Source organism: Lethenteron reissneri, chromosome 26, assembly GCF_015708825.2.
Source record: "Lethenteron reissneri isolate LAM-NWPU_2019-01 chromosome 26, ASM1570882v1, whole genome shotgun sequence".
In the NCBI taxonomy this organism is placed as follows: Eukaryota; Metazoa; Chordata; class Hyperoartia; order Petromyzontiformes; family Petromyzontidae; genus Lethenteron; species Lethenteron reissneri.
In genome coordinates, this window is record NC_083804.1 from 2,165,677 (window position 1) to 2,189,550 (window position 23,874).

Genomic DNA, 23,874 nt, shown 5'->3' on the forward strand with positions numbered 1-23,874 from the left:
AAAACTGACACCTTTTTTACAAGGAGTCATGTTTGCATTGACTCTGATAATGTATGCACTGTCCTTGAAATTGATTGGTCCACACCCGAGACAGCTTTCTTTAGAGCCTCGTCTCACATTGTGTTGGACCAGATGACGCCAAAAGGCGCTTTATGTTTTTTGTTTGCATTCCGACTGCAGGTATTGTAGTCAATGCAAACATGACTCCTTGTAAAAAAAAGTTGTCAGTTTTGTTGCCAGATAAAAGGGTAAAAAAATAATTATCATATTTTGCTACTGGCAAATGAGGTTCCAATGGTGCAAACGTGGATAGTTTGTGATAGTGACCAGCAGGTGCCATCAGGCCAGCGCCGAGAGAGATGCCATTGATGACTGTGACGCTCAAGTGTCAGCTTTATCGAGACTTTTTTTCTCCCCACTGCTGGATGGAGGTCAATACATAACAATTATTCGAGTAAAAAAGCTAATTGGAAATCCAAATATTGTATTACGACGGAGTAATAAGATAACACTGAACAAAGCAAGTCACGTACAAGTTTGCTGAAAGAAAGAAAATTATTCTTGAAGAAACACAAATGGGGAAAAAACAGCAGAATATGCACTCCAATGGCAACAGTTAAAGGGGGTTAGGGATCGAAATTATTAAATAAAGCGGCGAAAAACGGCAGGATGGAGGGCATTTTGGTGAACTGAATTTGATCATGAAAAGCCCAGTCCACCCGTGCCTGAAAATATAACTAGTTTTTAAGAATTCTATATCACCCGTTATCGTTTGTTGTTTGTGCTTCACTGCCTACGCAATGTCACCACATAATTATAAATGACATCCGCATCTGGGCGAACGCACGTTAGGAGCAACATATTGATTGTTGTGGTAAGTTTGGGCTTGGGCAGGTTAGGGACAACATTGATTGTTGTGGTAAGTAGTGTGGGCTTGGGCAGGACACGCCATGGCTAGAAGAGACGATGACCGGTGGTGGTCGAGACTAATGATTGAGTGGCAGTCAAAGGAGGTCCCACGCCCAGAGATTAGAACCACGAGATAAGCTCATTGCAGGTGCTTGATGGACCCGATGGAGGCCTTTATCTAGCAGTTAATAGATCATGGCAGATGATAATGATAATTACCCTGCCAGCGTGGATGTGTAGGCCCATCTCTAACCCCCACACCATCCGTAAACCGTGCGAGTAACATGCATATGAGATGCTGATGTTGCTTTTTGATAATGCATGCAAATAATAACGAATAGATAATTAATTATGATTTTTTTACATTTCTTCATTCAATTCTTGATAAGGAACCCCCTTCACAGTTTTAAAGGTGACCGAAGTCAGGGCGCTCGGCAAGGACAGGGCGCTGGGCTGGTACTGCTGAGATCCTGGGTACAAAATCGGGTCTCAAGTGTAGTAAGTTGATGGTCTCAGTCTGGTCACCAATGACTGGACACAAACATATACACCTACTTACATTGGTTCTGTACGTACAGAACCTCAATTCCAGCTGTGAGAATTACAAATGTTTTTTTCGGCGCTTTAATTTCTAACTCGATATTTTCTATAACTCTGCTGAGCTGGCTTGGAATTATGAATGATCAGCCGCCGGAATTGTTACCACTAAAGTGGAAAGTACCAGCGATTCATAATAACCATTTATTATTGTACACCGTGTCACTCTGATTCTACGATACCGCAATTTGATAAGGACAAAATAAGGCGAGATGGTTGTGGTGTGCCAAAATGATTCCCGATACAGCATTACAAACCGTCCGCGGCCCAAGTTAAGCCCCGGTAATACGATCTCAATAATATATCAGGGAGAGTAGGAAAATGCTGCCCTCTGCTGTGTAGGCCAGGTCCTGCGGACATATCCGGCTGAAATCAAGCGACATGTCTGGGTTATGCAATTGGCGACGAAATTTTGTGATATGACACCTAAGGTCACGGATTATATAAACGTTGCGTAACGTTGCTGAAAAGTAGATTGTGTACTGGGTTCAATTTGCACCACGTGCGATGCAGGTTGTGAATAGACCCAACAGCAAGCTTGGTGAATTGTCAGTTGTTCTGCAATACAGTGTGCCTCACCTCACGCCGTCTAGATATACGAGGGCAAGTGGGTTACAGGTTTGCTAACACACCCAAAGCGCAGCTACCTCACTTACTATATCCATCATCACTAGATTGCAAACAATTTCTGATTGGGGTGACAAAAGCACGGCCAATCTCGACTAAAACAACAACCAAATAAGTGACAATATCACGTTGTACCCCACGTTGTATTTAACGATGATATTGTTATCGATAGTAAAACTATTTCTTTGATTGGCACAACAATCTCATTTGTGCTGTAATGGAATGGCTATGTTACTAATCTGACTCAGGAGGAAGCAAAGACGCGTGGTTTTAACTTCTGTGACAAAGCCTCATTAGTTACGACTGTCGCTTTATACATAGCACACATCGGCCCAAACTGAAATAAAGTTGTCATATCTGGGGTGGAGTACACAGTATCTACATCACAGCAACTCACCGGTGGCCAGTCGCCTCCTCATCACTCTGCCATCGCTACTACCGACTGTTTGGTCTCGTTGCCATATGGTAGCGCGTTTCCCCGCTTGTTGTAAGAGGTTCGAATCCAGCTCCCGCCTTGGATATTATTTGCGGTGTAAATTACCATGAATGTGCATCGTCTGTTTCACGGGGGATGTTAAAATTCCCTTGACGTCATTCGCTAAAGAAGGTGATTGTGTGCCGACATTCAAATTTTACGCCGAAAATTACTCAATTTTAATTACAGTATACACATACACCAGTAACCATTACCCCCTACTGGCAGACTCACGTCACTTTTGAAAAAGAGACGTTATCGTGTTCTCGAGTTCTCGCCCGGATAAACATAAAATAAGGGGCCGTCCATAAATGACGTCACGGGGGGGGGAGGTCAGACATTGTGATAGCTTGTATTGCAATCGAAACGTCGTGAGAATTTGTATTGTTTTATTTTCATTATTTCCCTTTTACGTGACTTTACCGAAAGAATCAAGAATATGAATCCCTGCAGTCACGAAAGCTTTAAATCGAAATGTAAATTTACTTGCTTCAAGTTAGAACACGTTCCGCTTCTTCTCTCGCATAGTTCAACTTTGCAATTCCCCCCCAAGCATTTGTTCTTTTCCCCAAGTGTTTCAAATACAATAAACAACCTTGCTCAACTCAATGAACCTGTTAACCCTGCTTAATTGCCGTGTTGGGCCTATGCTTAGCCGCTGTGGTTTAAACAAAAAAAAACAACAGATGTCCACGTGGTTTCCTGCCAGAATGTATGCCGACGTCACGCCCCAAATTAGCTAAATGATAAAGATGAATTACTCAAATGGGAGATTACACAGCAACATCACCCCCTACTGCGAAACTAGTGTAGATTATGTCTTCGTGATAACGTTTGCTCTCTAAAGATGGCGTGAATAGACACGATTTGATTTAATGTTTTCATAGGGTCCCCCCCAGGATCATAAAAAAAACGACCCCAAATGTAATGCATTGCCACGTTCAACTCAGCGAAGAATGAATGCACACTTTAACAAATCCCTGGTTCCTGTAAAAAAAAACACGCACATGCCATGGTTCTGTTAAAAATGAGTATCTCTGAATACGGTCGTGGCAACGTCGGTATCAACTCGCCATCTCCCCTCCAAACACACAAAGGTCCATCACTTCCATTGGCATTACGCCCGGAATTAAGGGCCACAGGTGTTGACTCCCTCGGCTGCGTCTGCCGGCGTAGAAACGAAAGCATGCTTGGCAAAGATCTTGATGTCTGGGACATGCTGTGTAGCGTTCGCATGGACAAACACACGCGTCTCATCGGGAAGAAGCGTGACACTGACGGCCGGGGGGGAGAGGGATTACGCAACTAATGATCATCGCATAAAATACCACCGTTCTACACTATCATTCATTCGGGCGTCAGCAGTGAGCCGTGAAGGACGCTTCGAGAGAAGGAAAAAAAAGGGTGGCGATTCGTCAGAGTCGCTGCTTATTAGGGGCGGCGTTGGTTGGAACGTGACGTGTTGACATGCAGGACATTCGATAGACACTGATTTAGAGCGACCTAACCAGTCTGCTTCGGATAGTCATGAATATCTAGACACACACACAGAGAGGAGAGAGAGACAACATTTCACGAGTTGCTCCGATTTGCACGATCGGCTTACGTACGGGTTCGCGATAAGTTCCAAAGATACACACAGGCGCGCACACGTGCGCCACTCGTCGCGTTCGGCAGCGATGAATTTCGACGACGTTCTCAAGAAGATCGGAGGCTTCGGCAAGTTCCAGGTGATTTTGTACACGTGGATCTGCCTGCCGCACATCTCCATCGCGATGCACATGCTCGTGTCGGTGTTCGCGGGCGCCACGCCGGAGCACTTCTGCCGCGACCCCGCTGGGGGTCACGCTCAGGTGCCCTCGGCCACCACCACCACCGCTGCCACCACCACCACCACCGCTGCCACCACCACCACCACCACCACGGGGGAGTCGGCAGCTGCCAACGGGACCGCGTCGCGACCGCGGTGCGGCAGCCTCCTGAACGAGAGCGAGTGGCGGTCCTGCGCCACGGGGTGGGATTACGACCGCAGCGTCTTCACCAGCACCGTGGTCACCGAGGTGAGTCGGCCTGCAGGGAGCCTCCTGGAGCTACATCAGCATCACTAGCAGCAGCAGCAGCGGTAGCGGTAGCAGCAGAAGAAGGCGGCACCTGCTGTTGTAATACAATAAAGTCAGAGTCGAAAGTATGGTTTCCTGCTCAAAGGAACATTGAGGCGGTAATCATCTTTTGTTTAATGCCCCTTCGAGTCAGTGACGGGAATTTCACATTCCTATGGAGGGGGGGGGGGGGGCATGCAATAGGTCAATCACTTAAAACTTTCGTGACTACAGGAATTCATATTCGTGGTTCTCTCGGTAAAGTCACGTAGATAGAAAAAAAAAGAACCAAGGATATAGGTCAATCACTATTGACTTCTACACATCGTGTTAACGATTTATCGACTCCGGAGGGATGATGGGCTGAGCCAACTCCCCCACTTTGTGTCGAAAGCGCTCCAGAATGTTGCATTTTTATTTATTTCGCTGTTTATCTACTATAATCACCAAAAAATGTCTGTCCGTCCCGCGCGTGACGTCACTCCACATACCGTACCACTCCCAAATAACCATATACGGGTGACGTCACTCCATATGGGGCAACCCCCTCCCCCCTTATTAATAATAATGAGCTGAACAATTTTTCTATTGAATATTTCAGATTTACTGCAATATACTGTACCCCCGTCCTTGGATGGGCAAAAAAGCTAGTACATATTATTTAGGGTTGTATAGTCCTGTGTATACTACCATACAAAGCACACATTCACCGCAATTTGGAATCCTACTGTTGTCAAAATCTGGAGTGGAGCACCCAGTTCCTCCCTCACTGCACCGGACAGAAGTACAACATACAACATACGTGTTAGCACTTACTGGGAAGGACTTAGTCACGCATGTGGAGAGCACATCGCAAATAAAGGCCGTCCCCGGGTTACAGAAGACCCGACTTACGGATATCCGACTTACGGAACCCGCCTCTACGGGAATGCTCCCATAAATCATGTAAAAAAATCATTTTAATACTGTATGCATAAATGTTTGCATTAGTTACGTAAGCGCAAATAGTTCAGCGCGGCGAGGTTGTGGATGAATGCAGCGGAGCTAGGCGTAAGGCGGGACAGCTGCGTATTCCCGAATTTGGTTGTGTTCCTGCAGAGTGTAGAGCAGTCTGTTTCATCGCTACCCTGAGTACACTCTCCCCGCCACCTCGTCTCTTTTCCTTTTGCAGCATTACGTCATTGTTTTCTATTGTTCGTGGTATTCATAAACAATGTGTTCCATTAGTTTCGGCATGGGTAGTGTTTGGGTAGATATTCGATCAAATTAAAGAATCGTAGGAATTGCAGAGCTTTTGGACAGCGATAGTGGTAGAAAACAGACGACAGCGCGATACAGTACTGAGAGAAAACGGTAGGGGAGACACAGATATTTCCAACTATGGTATTTGATCTTGATTTTGGGGGAAATTTGTTCAGTTTACGACATACGGATCATTCGGGTTACGGATATTCTTCGGAAACTTAACCGTACACAACTACACACGCGGATGCAACCAGTACTATTGTCACAGAAGAATAATAAGAAACAACTGCGATCAAACTCTACACTAAATCAGTGGAAGGCGATGGGAGCAAAAATCTAAGGGCGATATTTCCATGGGATTCGCGGGGGAATACGTCGAGACCAAATTTCAACGTGCAAAATATGAAAGTAAAACAAATGCATAAACACACGTGTGGTGGTGTACATGTCAATCCACTGCTGGATCAATGTCTCCCCATGCAGTGTCGATCATGTGTCCGTGTGTGTGTGTCCATCTCTGTGTTCCCCGCGTGTGCCTCCGATTGCCTCGATGTCCCCTCCACGTGCGCGTGCGTGCGCGTGTATGTCCATGTCACCCGTGTCACTGGCAGTGGGACCTGGTTTGCACGAGAAGTTACCTCAATAACGTGGGCTCGTCCATCTTCATGCTGGGCCTGATGGTGGGGTCTCCCGTGCTTGGGACCATGGCTGACAAGTGTGTCTCACGTGGCCAGAACCGCGCACTCACAACGAGTCGCAGACTCACAGCGCACGCACGCACACACGGGTCAATTAATAACGATAGCAAGGGTAATCTTCTTCTGGCGTGTGGCAAGTGTAGCACGTGTAACAATATGCCTCCTGATTTAAGTTTGTGAGCCATGCGATAAAAGCTTCGGGAGTAGAGCGGCTCATGCTGTCCTATTCTTAGTTTTTTTCAGTAAAGTCACGTAGGTAAAACATTAAAATTAATAAAAGTTAAATAAAATAAAAATCACGACGTTTCGGAGGCAACACAAGCTTCCGTCTTCAGGTGGAACCGTCACAGCCGCGACAGCTGTATCAAGTAAATGAGAGATTGCAGGAGCTACCACTTCGTTTATATAATGGTTGGAGAGGGGGGGGGAGCGGCAAGTACAGCACACTTTTTATTCATATGGTAAGGTGAGGCTTAAGAGGGTGAGCCTTTGTTATGGAGAGGTACGGTTTGTGACTCAACCTGTGACAAGGAGAAAACAACTGAACATGGTAAACCTGTAATAGTTGTCTGTCAAATAAGATTGGCCAAATAAGTGTAGTTAAATATTTTTTGCATGGTTAATCACATCTTTCCAATGATTACTCAGTTTGTAACCATCATCACCGTTCCGAAGCGGTTAATGGAGCCACCACTGTTTTCTGTCTCGCTGGATCGATCAAAGCCATGCAGAGCTGTGTTCGGGCCCTCAATGGGGCTTTGATTAGGAACCTCAGCAACAGAATTCCACAGTGACTATGTTAATAATTAATTGTCACAGATAGGCCAAACAGATTTCATAAATGTCATGGACAAATGGGTTTGTGCCAAACTCGTGGACAAATGTTTGTTGATTGCAAAGCATTTTTTTGTGATTTTACTCTTGCGTACGGCAGTGTTCATGAACTAAATGCCAACGTCAAGGTCTGCTCGCCACGTCGGGAGGTCTTCAGCAGTTTGTGTCGTTTTGGCTGTTCCACCGTTGAAGGAACACAGACTACAGTGGTTTACTATAATAGTGTTGGGTTGCATGGCCACAGTCGCTGTGGTTTGTCGTTTTGTGATAACCAACGATAATTATATCACAAATTCACTTTTATATACTATATGCAGAAATTACTACCATGGGTGGACTCTGATCCATAGACGAAGCATGTTAATTTATCAACGTCGCTAATCACGTGTGCTTACTTACAGTGCAGTGTGCGAGGTGTGGAGCAGCTGGATTAGGGTCACGGAGATGGTTCTATTGAGAGGAGATGCACAGGGTGGTCGAGTATGGAAGGAAATGTGAAGGAGCTCGGTCAGCCACAGTGTGTTGGGGTGCCGTGACGCTGGTCATGGTCAATCCCGGTTTATTTTATTGAACCAGGTGAGAGCTGAAGACGTAGGATTTCGTGACCAATTTTATCCATAATATAGGGTTTGGTTTAGATCGCGTAAATATAAATGTGTCGTTAAACCTGCCACCACCCGACACAGCCAATTAGTAAGGTTTGTATATGGAAGATTTTGAAGCAAAAGCAATAGCTTCAAGCACACTAAAACCCTGTTTGGTTTAGATATGTGGATGACACATTGGTGGTCTGGCCACACGGTACAGATACACTTAAATAATTTCTAAATAATTTCAACTCGCAAAATCCATCCATCAAGTTCACCGTGGAAGTGGAGGCTGATAGAACTCTCCAAATTACGGATGCAATTGCAAGTGAACCTGTCGTAATACGAAGTCAACAGTTTTAGCATCAGATTATTCTTTAGATCGGAGAGGAAGAAAGGGCATTTTTTGAGCGATCAAGTTCCAAATGTTTTGGTCGGGCATTAACAGATCGAGAATGAGTGAGAGGACTTTACTGTCCTCAGCAAATTGTAGAGTGTGTTTATATCGCTGCCTCCTGGCCAGTGACTCTGGCTCTGAGACCCTGACAGATCCTCCAGGGTTCGTGCATGGACACCTGGCTGGACATTCCTCCAGTGTTTACTGTCGCCTGGCATAGCTCGTGTTATGTTCGCCTCATACCCTTGCGCTTGTTGTGTTTCTCTGGAGTGGACTCGCTCGTTTGTGTTATGTTTACCCCATACCCCAGCTCTTGTTTGTTTTGTTTCTCTGTGGTGGTCCCATCCATATTTATTGTAAAACGTGGTTTGCAAAGTTCAGCGTTTTGAGGAGGCAACTTGCATGAACGATGTTACGTAATATAAAATTATTATTAACATTGTTATATCTAACCTCTGGCTGGCAGGAAAAAACAAGAACAAATTATATATTATTTTCAATTAACTTGTGTGCCGTTGTATATGTTCTCTGAGACAATAGTTTTAATTTCGACAAGTGTGACATGTATTGTCAGGTAGGAACACCTTGAGACAGGTCTCTTTTTGGAGAGACATGGTTTGCAAATTAACAATGCATGGTCCAAAACACGCACAATAATCATTGACCGTAGCTGTGGAGAATATAAAGAGCGAATTAAATAAGCTTGCTCCACAGGCGACGAGTTCACAGTGCAGCGCGCTATCCGCCGTGCCACTGTTCCACCCTCCCATAAAACGCAGGGATCAAATGAAGCCATTCTCACGCACGAGGTTCGATGCGTGATTCCACGAGCTCAAGACTCATTAGTTTAGCAAGTGCTTCATCTCCGAGGCATCCAATCGCGCCCGTTGGTTCTCGTAGAGACTTCCGCAAAACTCCGTGAACTGGCCATCAACAATATACGACACTGTTTGTGCAGTGCCCCAGCTGGAGTTTGGGTTGTCACAAAGACCCGAAACGGCGGAGGTTGACCTGATCACTTGTACGTAGAACTTCGACTTAACACTGTGATGTTTCGCTGCAGGTACGGCCGTAAGTCCGTCATCCTCGTCTCGATGGCAATTCAGACAGCCTTCGGCCTCGGGGCGGCGTTCGCGCCCAACTTCGTGATGTACGCCTTGGCCCGCTTCATGGTCGGAGTCGCCATCTCGGGCGTCATCATGAACGCCTTCGTGTTGGGTGAGCCTCGCTTGGGGAAGAAGGGGCGTTGTTAATGGGTGGCAGTGGGGGAGCAGCCCCGCTCCTCAACTTTACAGAATACATGACCGAAATTAAGCCGTGGTCAGGCGTCTGGAAGCAGATATAAACTAAACAAAATTTTTTTTTAGCAGGTAAGGCCCATTGCGATATATAACTCTTGTTAAGAATCGACCTGGCCACAAGTAATAGCCCAACAAAGTGGCTTATCACGTGGAAATTTATAGTAGCAGCCAAATAATCTAAATGCATGTATCTAAAGGTCGAGGGAAAAACCGGAGGATGCGGAGACAAATCCACGTAACCACAGGGAGAACATGCAAACTGTAAATATATAGGTGTCAGGGTCGGGATCGAACCTAAATGCCAGGCGAGGTAGTTAACCTCTCGCCACCATGGCGGCCTTAAGTTCGTGCCAGATTAATGTAGAGACATTAATGGGACACCTATTTTTAACAACAGTCAGAAAATATGACTGCAGACCTCAGATTGGGTTCCCTTAACCAGAGTCTTAAATCACTCAGAGATGCTAGACTTAGTAACACATTGGGAGCTTAGTAACACATGGGCCAGGAACATGGACACTGACAAAATATAATGGGAAAATATAAATAAATCCTCGAAAGAAGCATGTAGAGATTCATGCTCGGAATTACACTGAGAAAAATAATAAGCACATGGATTGGGGAAGAAATGCAAAATCAGAGACAGAGATGACATCAGAGATGACATCGTGATCCTCTCAGCCGACAAGGGCAATGCCACAGTTATCATGGACAAAACCACATACAATAACAACATTAAGGACCTACTTAATGATGGTAGCTATACCAAAATTAAAAGAGATCCCACCAACCACCTCGTTACGAAAACCAACAATATCATCACTGATTTGACATCTTTGATCAAACCAACCAAGCGGTTTTCCTTAAAACCCTCTGCTGCTAGACCACCCAGATTGAATGGCTTACCAAAAATCCATAAAGAAGGGACACCTCTTCATCCTATCGTCTCCACCATTGACTCACCCACCTACAAACTGGCCCGATTTCTGTCTGAGACCTTACAACCATTCACTGGTAAGACCACCTCAGCTGTACTCAACTCAGCTCACTTGGTATCATTCATTAAGGACATCTCACTATCTCCAGGTGATTTGCTCGTTAGTTTCGATGTGGTCTCTTTGTTTACCAAAGTTCCTGTGCTTGACACCATTGCAATCATTGAAGATTTGGTCCAACAAGGACTGAATGCTGATGTACTGGCCCTGGTGAGACACTGCCTCACCAACACTTACTTCACCTGGAATGGAACATTGTACAAACAAGTTGAAGGTGCCCCAATGGGTTCTCCCTTATCTCCAGTTGTAGCCATTGTCGGGTTGGCTGCCCACCACTTACATTATCATTGGCTGCTGACATTTGGGCTATGCCCATTTCAAACCCTTATAAACAGTTTGCCTTGGAAGCTAACCCCCCTTTTCCTGAAGACGACCGCTTGTGTTGCGATCGAAACATCGTAGTTTTTTGTTATTTTCTTTGAACCTATCTACGTGACTTCACTGAAAGACCCAAGAATACAGAGACATCCAATTGATGGTTAAGAAAGGTGAGCCATCAGCATAGCTCGAAGTGATATTAGCCGATGGACAAGGTGGTGATGGAAGATAAGTCTAAGGAGTAAATGTGCACTAGAGGGCAACTACTGCGGAGATGGAGCGATGATATTGCGTTACGTAGAAGAATGAGATGGATTGTGGCATCGTCGCACTGTATGGGTTAGCCACAGCATGGGAAAGCCTCTATTCAGCAGTTGATATACAATTGTTGATAATGAATGCCTGGGTAAATGGGACATTGCTTTATTGTACTCGGAGATGATTTAAGGCAGTCAGGTCATACGTGCCTACCGCATCCACTACAATCTTAACTACCACCATTATCGACACCGCCACCACAATAATCACAACCACCAACATCATCATTCTCACCTTCATGATCACCACCACTACAATCAATATCACCATCATTCATGAGCACCACCTTCAATGACTGTGTATGCAACAATTGACCCCGACGACTCAATGAACTCATTTATATTCTTCTATTGCTCTATTGCTCTTTGCTTTTGTCTGCCTCGTTAGCACATCCACGCGTAACATTGGCAGGCAACTTAAAATTGACGACAAAAAACGAAACATGCTTCTCGAGTCAATGCCTGATCGCTACCGCTGCTGCCACCGCTGGCAGCCACGGAGTGGACGGGCATCGGCGAGCGCATGCTGGCCGGAATCGCCACTCAACAGGCGTTCGGCGTGGGCTACATGCTGCTCGCGCCCGTCGCCTACTTCATCCGCGACTGGCGCCACCTGCAGCTCGCCATCTCCATCCCCGAGATCCTCTTCATCGCCTACATCTGGTGAGGAGCAACGGCAGCACCGGCGGCATCGGCAGCGGCAGCAGCAGCGGCGAGGCCCATGCTTCTTACGGCGACCCATGACCCCGGCAGGGAAACGGTGGCGGCTGTCACGCTGAACTTTGAATCGTGTGGTCGCATATGCCGTAACCTCGGTCGATCCTCGTGCGTGAAATGACATTCGCTGGCGTGGTAATTGCAACTCACAATTTGTAACACGTGCATAATGCGCACACGTAACTCCGTGGGTGCAGAGCTGAGCTCAGAGTTCCCCCATACTCTCGTCGAAAGAGATAAGCCTCGCGGCTGCTGCTTAGAAACGGAGGGAGCGTCGCTGCTGTCTATTTGCAGAGGGATGGAGTTTCAGGCAACAGGTGCAGCAGCAGAGAAACGTCACTCGGCTAAGACCGTCATGGTTCTGGGGGCAGCGAACAGCGTCTGTGACGAGCTCCATCGTGGCCCCGTGACTCTCCGCAGTCCGCGGTGTAAGGAGACGGGTCAGATAAGGACCGTGAATGAGAGCTTGTCAACGCAGGACAGCAATTTGTATGCTCGATTTAGCATTCATTTATTTCAAACTAAACACTGTTCAGGAGTCAAGAGTGATTTTCTGCTCAACTGAGCATTGAAGCAGTGCCCCTCCCCTGCTGCCCCAACCTCTGGTGTCGGCGAATCTGTCTATAGTACATTCACTGTTGACTTGGCCACAAAATGGTACTGAATGTTTTCAACCCCGGAGGAATGATGGGCTGTGTCAACTCTCAACACCAGGATTGGAACTCGTAAAAGCTTTCGAAGTGCGTGCCGCTCTCTGGTTTACTCATTACGAATGTAAATCTTTGTAAAGTAAAGCAACAGTTGCAGGCATTTAGAAGGTATGTTGTCAAATAGTAAATAAACGTCTTGGTCTTCAAGAGGATCCTGCCATATTTTGAGGGCAATGTTGCTGCTGTGTGGAATCCCAGTTGAATAATTTGCAGGTAATTTTTAAGCATGTAAGCATGTTGAACTTCTTTCGCACCGTATGTAGCTCACCATGCTAATTGGAGGTGCTGCGGGAAGGTCCACAAACTAAACACAAAAAGCAACATAGGGATATTTGGTCAATACCAGTTTCATTTTGTCTATTCAGCTATGAGAGGAAACCCATGCAGAACAGGGGGGAGGAGAATATCCAAACTCTACAACCACAGGCACCCAGGTCAGATATCGAACCCAGGATCTTGCTGCGAGGCGCGAGTGTTACCACTGCATCTCCCTGGTCAGTAGTGAATGTGTTAGTGAATGTGGTAGTGAATGTGGTAGTGAATGTATTGAGTTCTGTGCCCCCAGGCTGCTGCCCCGCTCTGCCCGGTGGCTCCTGGCGAACAATCACCACGACAAGGCGGCGAGTCTGGTGCGCAGAGCAGCGGCGATCAACGGCATGAGCCTTCCTGATGACCTCCTGAAGTCGGAGGTACGGGCTGGGAACTTGCACATTGGAGCTCCGCACTCACTTCACTGCTGCTACGGTCACCAAATTGCGCAAAAAAATATTGAACTGATTATGAAATCGAATCATTCCGAGGGGGATTAATTGCTACATAGTGCTGAACAAACCCGCACAAACGAGGAGGCAAAAACGAGAAATATGGTGCCAAATTTATAATTTAATTGTTCAGGGATGAATCATCGCAATGCCTACCCATAATGATAATCTTCTTCATGGTTAGTGTGCATGTTGAGCATGCATTCTCCGTTGAGCATGTACAATGCATTCACTCAAACTTTCAGTTCAACAAGTTGAATTCACTACAATTGAAATTCAACTCCCGGCGAAGCCCGCACTCGGATTGCCAGGGGCCGAGGTGAGAAGCTGCGGTTTCAGGCCGGTCATGTCGCCTCTCTCCTCCTCCCTCCCGCCCCGTGCCTCTCGTGCCACAGATGCTGAAGCAGAAACTGGCGGCGAGCCCTCAGCAGGCCCACTCTGTCCTGGACCTCTTTCGCACGCCGCGGCTGAGGAAACAGTCCTTCATTCTCTTCTACTCTTGGTGAGCGTCACTTGCGCGGAAGAGAAAAAACAATTTGAGCACTTTACGGTGATGAACTTGTCAAATAGAAAAACGTGAGTGCAGATTGAATATAAATATGTTTTTGGGGATGTATGTTGAACTTCTTTCGCACCATATGTAGCCGACCAGATTAATCGGACCCGGTGTATGGTTATCCCCTAAGGCTGTGAAGGCCAGAATAAATAAGAGTACAGTGATCCCTCGTTGATCGCGGTTAATGGGGCCCGGAACCCCTCGCGACAGGTGAAAATCCGCGAAGTAGGATTGGCCCCCTAGGAATTTCCGTATATGTGTGTGTGGGTACCAGAATGTTTAAAATATGTATATTTATACTTTATATATATATTTTTACTTAAATCTATTTAATTATAAAACCTTAATATTATACATTCACTCTCTCTCTCTCTCATACGATACGTATTATGGTGTTCTACACTCACCAATGACAGTAGTATCTTGAGACTTGACTCCAGTAATAACGATGACGACGATGACAGACCTGTGCAGTTCGATGAATGTGATGATGAATGATGATGGTGTTACTGCACAGGTATAATGAGGCCTTTAAATCAGTTCGGGAAGCATCCTGGGAAACCGTTTCTCTCGCGCATCACGGTGAAATAACGCTGCTTTCCGCAATACGGCTGCCGATATGACGGTATTTTTGAATTTTTATTTTTCGATGAATATTTTTTAAAAATCCGTGATGCACTGAGGCCGCGAAACTTGAACCGCGAAGTGGCGAGGGATTACTGTACCTCCTACTAGTGTCTGTGAATCAGCACACTACATCTGTTTTGGCGAGCTGCAAAGGTCAAATGGGATGTACATGCCAGGTTTTAATTCAGCCTGAGCTGTTTGGGACTGAGCTTCAGATAATATGTCCTCGCCTCCACCCCCAGCCCGCCCGCTCCCAACCAAGACCCTTCTATCCTTCCGTGAGAAATGAAGTCCCGTGTGTGTGTGTAAATCATCATGAGGGGAGTGGTAGTGTAGCGGTTAGCGTGCTGCGATATGAACCCGGTGACCCGGGTTCGATTCCTGCTCACGGCCAACACCAGTGATGATTATCCGAACCGATCCTGGGCCTCCCCTAGGTCGACTCAGCCTCAAATGAGTACTTGGTGTGGTGTGAAAACATCGCCACCTTGTATGTATGCTTATTGAAGTTCTTTCGCACTGTACGTAGCCAACCGTGCTGATTGGAGGTGGAATGTGGATATTGCAAGAGACCACGTTGCTGTGTCAGCAACACCCAGTTTGCATGGCAGAGGACACAGCGATGGAACATGAAAGGTCGATGCACGAAATTTGAAATGTGAATAAAAAAATATTTAAGGGCAATACAGTAACTAACTGTAAATGTATATATGAGAGGGTACATGTGTTTTGTAGTGTTATATGCCACTGTTCGGGCGTGGTGCTGGCCGTCCACCCCCTCATGTACCGTTCCGGCTTTCATAGGTGCTTGCTAACAGCAATTGCCCCTACAGTCTGTTAAGGCTATAACGGGGGTTCTTTGTCTTTATCATCATGAGTGGCTAAATGAGTTGATGGCGAGTGAGAGGAGACGTCGCTTGCCGCCCGCCGCAGGTTCGCGATCACTCTGGTCTACTACGGCCTCTCGCTCGGCATCTCCGACCTGGGGCTGGACATCTTCCTCACGCAGTTCATCTTTGGCGCCGTGGAGATCCCCGCGCGCTTCCTCTTGCTCGTCACGCTCCCCAAGAGCCGCAGGATGTCCCAGGTCGGCTTCCTGGCCTTCGGGGGCCTCTTCTGCATCCTCACCGTGGCCGTGCCAAGCGGTACGAGCCTCGCGATCGTCGTCGTCATCATCCAGATGCCTCTCCAAGCCGTCACCATCCTCCACGGTTGTCCGATACAGCGCCATGGAGTTGGGGAGGACTGAAGGGGGCTCACTCTCCCCGCTAAAGGCCGAGCCCCCCCCCTATTAAATGCCTTCGGCACGACTGGGCAATGGGCGTCGTACTGCCACAGCCTTTCCTCGACGACGCAGGCTGTGGCAGCTAGAGCAGAACGCACGGCAGACAAGCGGAGATCGCATTGCCGCTCATTCTCTTTAGTGGCCAACATTTATTCTAGATTTGAAGCTTTCGTGACTGCAAGGATTCATATTCTTAGGTTTTTTCGGTAAAGTCACGTAGGTAAAACATCAAAATTAATGAAAATAAAATAAAGATAAAAATCACGACGTTGCCTCCGAAACGTCGTGATTTTTATCTTTATTTTATTTTCATTAATTTTGATGTTTTACCTACGTGACTTTACCGAAAAAACCTAAGAATATGGCCAACATTTGTTTCAAGCTTGTTTAAAATTCAGACTCGGACTCTTTATTTATGTGGAGGAATCCGACGAGCTATAAAGTTATAATTTCACAGATGTCCAGTTACATTGACAGTGTCATGCCTGTACCCCCTCCCTTCCCCTGACGTTCACGCGAGTTGCGAGGCAATGTCTCGTGACGCTGCACGTAATCTACCCCGAGAGTTACAAACTTGCCCCAGACGAACCCGAGCTCAGACTGTCTTTTGTTGCCTTCGCTTTACAGAGCAGACCGTAGATCGTGTCCCCCCACCGCGTGTCTCTCCACGCACACAGACATGCCCACCGTTCGGACCGGGCTCGCGATGCTCGGGAAGTTCGGCGTCACGGCTTCCTTCGTCGTCATCTTCATCTACACGGCAGAGATCTACCCGACGGTCATCAGGTTTGTAACTGCACAGGGGGGGGGGGGGGGGAGGTTGGGGGAGCAGTGGCGCTCGCCTGATATCCAAGGTGGTCGTGGGTTCGATCCTGACCCTGATGTCTGTATATTTGGAGTTTAACACGGAGGCTTTCACGACCAATGTCATCCATTATAGAGGTTTTTTTTGGGTTAGAACGCGTAAATATATAAATGTGTCGTTAAAACCCGCCACCACCCGACACAGCCAACTAGTAAGGGTTGTCACGTAAACAGAACGTGGCCAATTCGTCACTAGTACAGCACTAGTGTGTAGTATAGTGTAGTGTGTAGTGTATAGTACTGTAGTATAATAGGACAGCACACCGGTGTGTTGGAGAGCCAAGCCACAACATTTACAATCTGAGTACGACGTTTCGCCAGTAATTACAACTAGCTTCATCAGGCGACAGCCAGATTTGTGGAGAAGTCCACTTGTTTCGTTCCTTATATAGAGGCGTAGATGTGGTGACCACCCTTCTGCGCTCTTGCACAATGTGGGGGGGGGGATGACTGAGGCAACGTACATTATGCATGTGCATTATGCGAGCCCTTTGAACTTGTCCTTCCTGTCTATTGAGTTTATTAAAATAGCTGTACCAAAGGTAATCCCTATTGAAGTACGCTGCCCTTTGTTGGCATGCATTTAAATAATGTATTATTTGATGATTCGCTTCCACGCAGCACTAAGGCGGTAGCTATCCGAACGGTTAAAGTTATAGCATTTTGATTTCTTTCAATTTCGCTAGATTCTCAAATTAGTCTTGGCCAGTAGTAGCTAGTTTTGCACAAAACTTCAACATTATGAAAATAAATTGAGTGTCCTTGTTGTCACGCGTGTTCTGCTACTGCTGACAGTTGTATTTGGGAGGATTGAATATTTCTCTGATGTTCTTTTAGTCTCGTGCTGATAATTTTTCCTGTTTGCCCAACATAACATTTACCACACGTGCAGTTAATCCTGTACACACCTTCTGTTGATAACTTCGTTAATACATCTTTTGTACCAGATATTAATTTGTGTTTTATGTACCGTGCCAAATCTGACTCGGATGTTTGGTTTTTCCAAGCATCTGGCTAGTTTATCAGTTTCTCCCGCAATGTACGGTATTTTGATCGTTTTTATTACTTGGGCAGTTTCAATGCTCATGTTATTTGATTTGGTTTTGGCATTCAATGCCCTGTTAATTTGTGCATCATTGTAACTGTTCATTTTCAGCGCTTCTTTAACGTGTTGAATTTCACTTCTCAGACTATCATCATCTGACACTTTCTTAGCTCGTTGAATGAGCGTCTTGATAAGAGCAGATTTTGCGTGGGGTGATGGTGTGACTGCATTCAGATAGGCGTCTGACGCCGATCTGAATGCATCGAGCTAAGAAAGGGAAGTCTCATCCCTGATTGAATTGGGGCAGGAGAGGCATGAAGAGGATGGGGGAATAGAGGCTGGGGAGCAGTGTGGTAGATTTTTATTACGAAAAATAATCTCCTGCATGCAAGAGCTGAGTGAGGGGTTAGGGCATGAGGTGGTCTTGTTGAACTGAGTGGAGGAGCTGTAGCTGAGGGGACAGCACACGAGGTGGTCTCGTTTAATACAAACGACGGCGGCTTCGAGTGTCCACACCCAAGACGACAGGGGACAGGATATAATTAATTCTGCACCACCTCGGCTACATCATCTCCCCCCGCGGCTGTTGCCTCTCTGTTTTGGCGTGCCGCACCCCAAATCCACGGCTCATGGCAAACCACCCTCTTGCTCCCTCCCTCCTTCACCACCCTGCCCTCCTTCCCTCCCTCCCTCCTTCCTCTCAATCCCTCTCCTCCTTCCCTTCCTTCCTCCCTCACGCCCTCCCCTCACTCCGTCCCCTCCATCCATCCTTTCTCTCCCTCCTTCCTCTCGCTCCCCTCACTCCCTCCCCTCCCACCCTCCCTCCCTCCCCTCGTCTCCCTCCCCCCCTCCCTCCCTCCCCTTACTCCCTCCCTCCCTCCCCTCCCTCCCCCCTCCCTCCCCCCTCCCTCCCCTCCCCCCCTCCCTCCCCTCCCCCCCTCCCTCCTCGTCTCCCTCCCCCCCTCCCTCCCCTCCCACCCTCCCTCCCCTCGTCTCCCTCCCCCCCTCCCTCCCCTTACTCCCTCCCTCCCTCCCTCCCCTACCTCCATCCCCTCTCTCCCTCCCCTCACTCCCCTCCATCCCCTCACTCCCTCCCCTCCTCCCCTGCCTCCCCCCGCGTGCGCCTCGTGCTCGTGCAGGCAGATGGGCGTGGGGATGTCGTCGATGTTCGCTCGCTTCGGCGGGGTGCTCGCCCCCCTCGTGAGCCTCGCCTTCCCCCCGGGCCACGCGGGCCCGATGGCGATGTTCGGGGCGATGTCCCTGCTCGCCGCCGCGCTCGGACTCGCGCTGCCCGAGACGGCCAACCGCCCGCTGCCCGACTCCATCGCCGACACCGAGAGGAGGGATGATGATGATGATGGGGGGGAGGAGGAGGAGCGGCGGCAGGGGCGGCAGAGCGAGGGGTGAGGTGGCCCTGGGGGAGGGAGCCGAGGGGGCTCGAGGCGGATTCGCACGGCGGGGATTTGGAGATTTGGGCGATGAGAAGTTTGGGGGGGGGGGGGGAATTGTGAAACTAAACTTATTTTTTATTTGTATTTTACCTGTTTTATCACTGAACTGACCTATGCAGCTATGTTTAGAAGCGACCTGACCATCACAAATGATAGTTCAACAAAATTTATAGCAGCCGAATACTCGAAACGCGCGATGTCGATTCAAAACGTGGAGGTCGTTAACATCTCATAGCCACCGCGACGCCTGTAGCCGCGGGGACAGGACACGGGGCAGCTATAGTTTGACACGGGAATGAGTAACCGTAACGTCGTGGACAGCAGGTCCACTACACAACTGAAGGTTTGGGTTTATATTGGAGGGACATGACACATCAAGTACCTCTTGGGGCACCTACTGAAGATGGAGCGAGGTCAGAATTACGCAACGCAGAGGAGGGCGAGTGGAGAAGGTTGGGGTGCTTTTGGAAAATAATTGCAGTGGATTGACAACGAAAAGCACTGCGCCTGAGAAAGATTAAATCGGTGTACATTGCATGGATCATAAATACTGACGCGGACAATCGGAAATCAGCATTGTGTGTAAAGAAGCAGGGAGAGACACACGCTTGGAATAACACCGAGAGACAGAGGAACATTTATGTGCCTCTTCTGAATCCCAGGTTCCCCTAGAAAACGTTGACTTTTAGTCTCAATGGGTCGTCGCCTGGTTGAATAAAAAAGGATAAGACTATGTATTGTTAATTCGCGTGCATATGGCCTAGAGAATGCGTGTGTGTGTCCGAGTCGGTGAAGAAGAGTGTCATATCTGTGTGTGAGCAGGTGAGAACATGTGACCTGTGCAGAGAAGACACTAAAGACGCGTCTCCTGACGGCCGCTCCGTGACCTTCAGGGACAAGACGTTCTGTCTGCTGTCTGGCCACTGGTGCAAGATGTGTTGTGTCCAAGACCGGCCTTAAATGTAAACGATCGTGAAGTTAAACAATATGAAGTGTAACTTGAGCACGTGGCATTGAGAAGATTTCAGAGGCGCCATATTTCCCCCCAAAAACAATTATTTCGAATCAATGTTTAGTCACTGTTAATGCCATGCCACGTGGGTTTCACTGGAGGTGTAAAGATGCATCAATGTAGTTATATCTACGTCTCAGCTCACGATGCATGCATCCAATTTCGTATCATGGGACCTTTTTCGCCAGTATCAATGTATAATAACAATTACGTTTTTTTATTCGTGGGTTAATGTGACCCCTGTAGCCGCCAGAGGACGATATATTCACTACAGTTTAATGGTGACCCTGAATCACGATGGTTCTTCGAATTGCCACAAAGTTCAAGGATAAGGAACGGTTCGTTTTCATGCAACGCCAGCCTCGCGAACCTCGCTGGACCGAAGCAATACCGAGACGGGGTGGAAACGAGGCAAATAGGAATCTATTCCTGAATCAAACTGTGGTTCTGATTTGTGACAATTCATAGACTCGCAGGGAGGGATGAATTGTTACAAATACACCTCTGTGCTGCGGTAAGTTCCATTAGCGGGCACCTATGAAGGCCTGCACGGCACACGCGGGGGTTGGTGGCCAACACCATGCCCGGTCGCCTTTTGTTTCCATACTGGTGATGTTTACATGTTGCACCAGTTACTCATTTGAGGCCGAGTCGACCCAGGGGAGGCTCAGGACCGGTTCAGGTGATTGTCACGAATGTTGGCCGGGGGGGGGGGGGAATCGAACTCGAGTCGCCGGGTTTGTAGCGCAGCTTTGCCAACCACTAAACCACCACTCCCCATACACACAACGTCCAGCTTCCAAACGCCCAAAGATTACTGTTTGGAAGCCGGGTCGTGCCGTCAATTCCACACACAATTCCCGTTCTCATTCTCCCCAAATCAGCGTTTACCCATGATATGTTTTCCATAAATCTTGTACCTGGACAGCGCTTTTGTCAATCCACTGCTGGATGAGGGTTGGGATCTTGTATCTTCTAATAAAACGCAACATCTGCGGACTTTGCAGCTACAAGCTTGTGTTCATTTACACAGGCATAAAAAATACTCTCCGACTCTTGCAGTGCCAATAATAGCAAGTGCTTTGCCTCAATTTTGCTTGCAAGTCAAAAATAAACTTTTAGAAGTGCGCCGCATGGAACCCACACCCGGACGTTCCATCGTAGGCCGCATCACCACATTGACCTCTCATACAATGAGAGTTTCGGCATCCGTTCTCGGTAGCCCATGTAGATCTCAAGGCTACCTTTCGACTCGGTCGACCGCAAAGCTCTTTGGTTGCTCCTCTCACAAGCATTGGATTGATTACCAGCCAAAAGATTGTGAATTTGTTTAAGGAGCTCGACAAAGACACAATCAGTTGCTAATAATTGTTTTTTTTACCCTTTTATCTGGCAACAAAACTGACACCTTTTTTTTTACAAGGAGTCATGTTTGCATTGACCACAATACCTAAAACAAAAGGTGTCAGTTTTGTTGCCAGATACAAGGGTAACAAACCAATTATCATATTTTGCTACTGGCAAAGGAGGTTCCAATGGTGTAAATAATCAGTTGCGTTCGTGTAGACGGAGAGTTGTCCCGAGTGGTGCAGTATCCAAAGCGGCGGCAAGACAACGCTGCACCATTGCCCCGATAATGTTCCTTGCCCCACTGGACTGGATACTGCAGTGCACGGTCCACAAAGGCCTGCCAGGAGTAACCCTGGGTAAAGAGGCGCTCACCATCCTGGACGATGGAGATGATGTTGCCTTGCTAAGCTGAAATGCTCGAAGTTTTTACTCCCTCGCCCTGGAGATCATTCATAGTGAAGCCCTCACATTTGGCCTGGAAATAAATTGGGCTAAACCAAAAATACAGACCACTGCTGAGCAGCCATACAACGTGCCTAAAGTGGAAATAGCGGGCAACGATGTTGAATTGGTAACCATCTTTCACATCGCGACTGCACTATGCAACTCACTGGAAGCAGCAAGGCAGAAATTAAAAGACGAATCTCAATTGCACGCGAGACATCTCGACAAGACACCTGGCGCTCCAATATCACAACAGCAACAAAGATTCGGAAATACAACGCATGCATCCTCCCCGTACGACTGAACGGCACAAGAGAGACGTGGTCAATGACGGCGTCCCTGAGCAGGAAGCTGGATGCCTTCGACCGGTGGTGCCCGCGAGCGACGGAAACTTCGCATCCACTTCAGTGAACACTTCGCCAATACCGAGGTCCACCTTCGCACGGGATGCCCGACGGTGCATGCGACGATCAGAGCCAGAAGACTCGGGCTTTTGGGACACGTCCGGGCGGACGCATCAACAGATCACGCCAGAGGCCTGCGCGCGATCGTCGAGACGAGAGGCGCCCTCGAGGGAGACCACCACGGCCGCAGTGGACACGCACGACCGAGGTTGGATCTTCGACACCACGGCCTCGTCTTGCAGTCAGCGTGGCGGATCGTGGGGACTGCTACGCCCTGAGGGGCATGCACATGATGATGATACGAAATCGTGACCCCGGTTTTGTGACGATTTATCGAGGCGGGTGGAGAGCACAGCCGTTTAGCCATTGAAACTTTGACGTTAACATGGGTGCATGGAGGGTTGCACAAAATAACTGGGACATCCTAGGGGGGTTAGGGGAGAATGTTTCACTTCTTTCGCACCATACGTAGCCAACCATGCTTGACTCAATTTATCACTCGGCCTTAAGATTTGCATTGAACTGCCCATATAGGACTCACCACTGTGATCTCTACATTGGGTCAAACTTAACATCTCTTAGTGTTCGACGGCTTGTGCACCAGATCTTATTTATTCACGATGTACTTACAAAACAATCCGCAGACTACCTGCTGGATCTCCTCTCTATTTCGAAGAACAAATGTAACCTAAGGTCTTCGCTCATTTACTAGCTTCACATTCCTTATTGCCGTACAAATACTGGAGCAAGGGCCTATGCTATTGAGGCCCCCAGAGCCTGGAATGCTGTTGCCAATAAACTGCAACTTGAGTCACTACCTGTGAGATCTTCACTCAAAACTGCTCTAGAGGAGTTGTACACCCCTAGCTGCCACTGCTATTCAGTGACCTAAAATCAAATGTTTTCGTTCCGGATGACCGCTGCAACGTATGATTTTGTGTTTTGATTTAGTGTGCTGATCTTTAAAGGTGCATTTGAAAAATTTTGATACTCCTACTGATGCTCCTGCTGTTGTGAAGTGACTTATGCAGCCAGCTATGGCTACAGGGTTTGGTGGTACATGTTGTTTGTCGTTTATTGTGAAATTTCGGTCACAGTTCCTATGATCACTGTTACATTGCTTTTATGGCTTTATTTTGATTTCGAAAGCGTTTTTTTTGGTTTGGCCATGTTTGTTTGTTGTAGTAGG

At 47.6% G+C, this 23,874-nt stretch overlaps 1 protein-coding gene across 2 annotated transcripts; it reads left to right on the forward strand.

Moving 5' to 3' along the window:
- The first annotated feature begins 3,533 nt into the window (after positions 1 to 3,533).
- LOC133347464 (organic cation transporter protein-like) lies at positions 3,534 to 21,875 on the forward strand. 2 transcript variants are annotated; one of them, XM_061559726.1, is made up of 10 exons: positions 3,535 to 4,668; positions 6,564 to 6,667; positions 9,532 to 9,686; positions 11,954 to 12,122; positions 13,452 to 13,575; positions 14,043 to 14,149; positions 15,764 to 15,975; positions 16,793 to 16,901; positions 19,164 to 19,427; positions 20,298 to 21,875. In XM_061559726.1, exons 1-10 carry the CDS (start codon positions 4,288 to 4,290, stop codon positions 20,299 to 20,301), a joined length of 1,629 nt encoding a protein of 542 aa, XP_061415710.1. In that variant the 5' UTR covers positions 3,535 to 4,287; the 3' UTR covers positions 20,302 to 21,875. The 2 variants fall into 2 exon arrangements, with proteins under 2 accessions (XP_061415711.1, XP_061415710.1); XM_061559727.1 differs by lacking the exon at positions 20,298 to 21,875 and having other exon boundaries at positions 3,534 to 4,668; positions 19,168 to 19,373.
- The last annotated feature ends 1,999 nt before the right edge of the window (positions 21,876 to 23,874 follow it).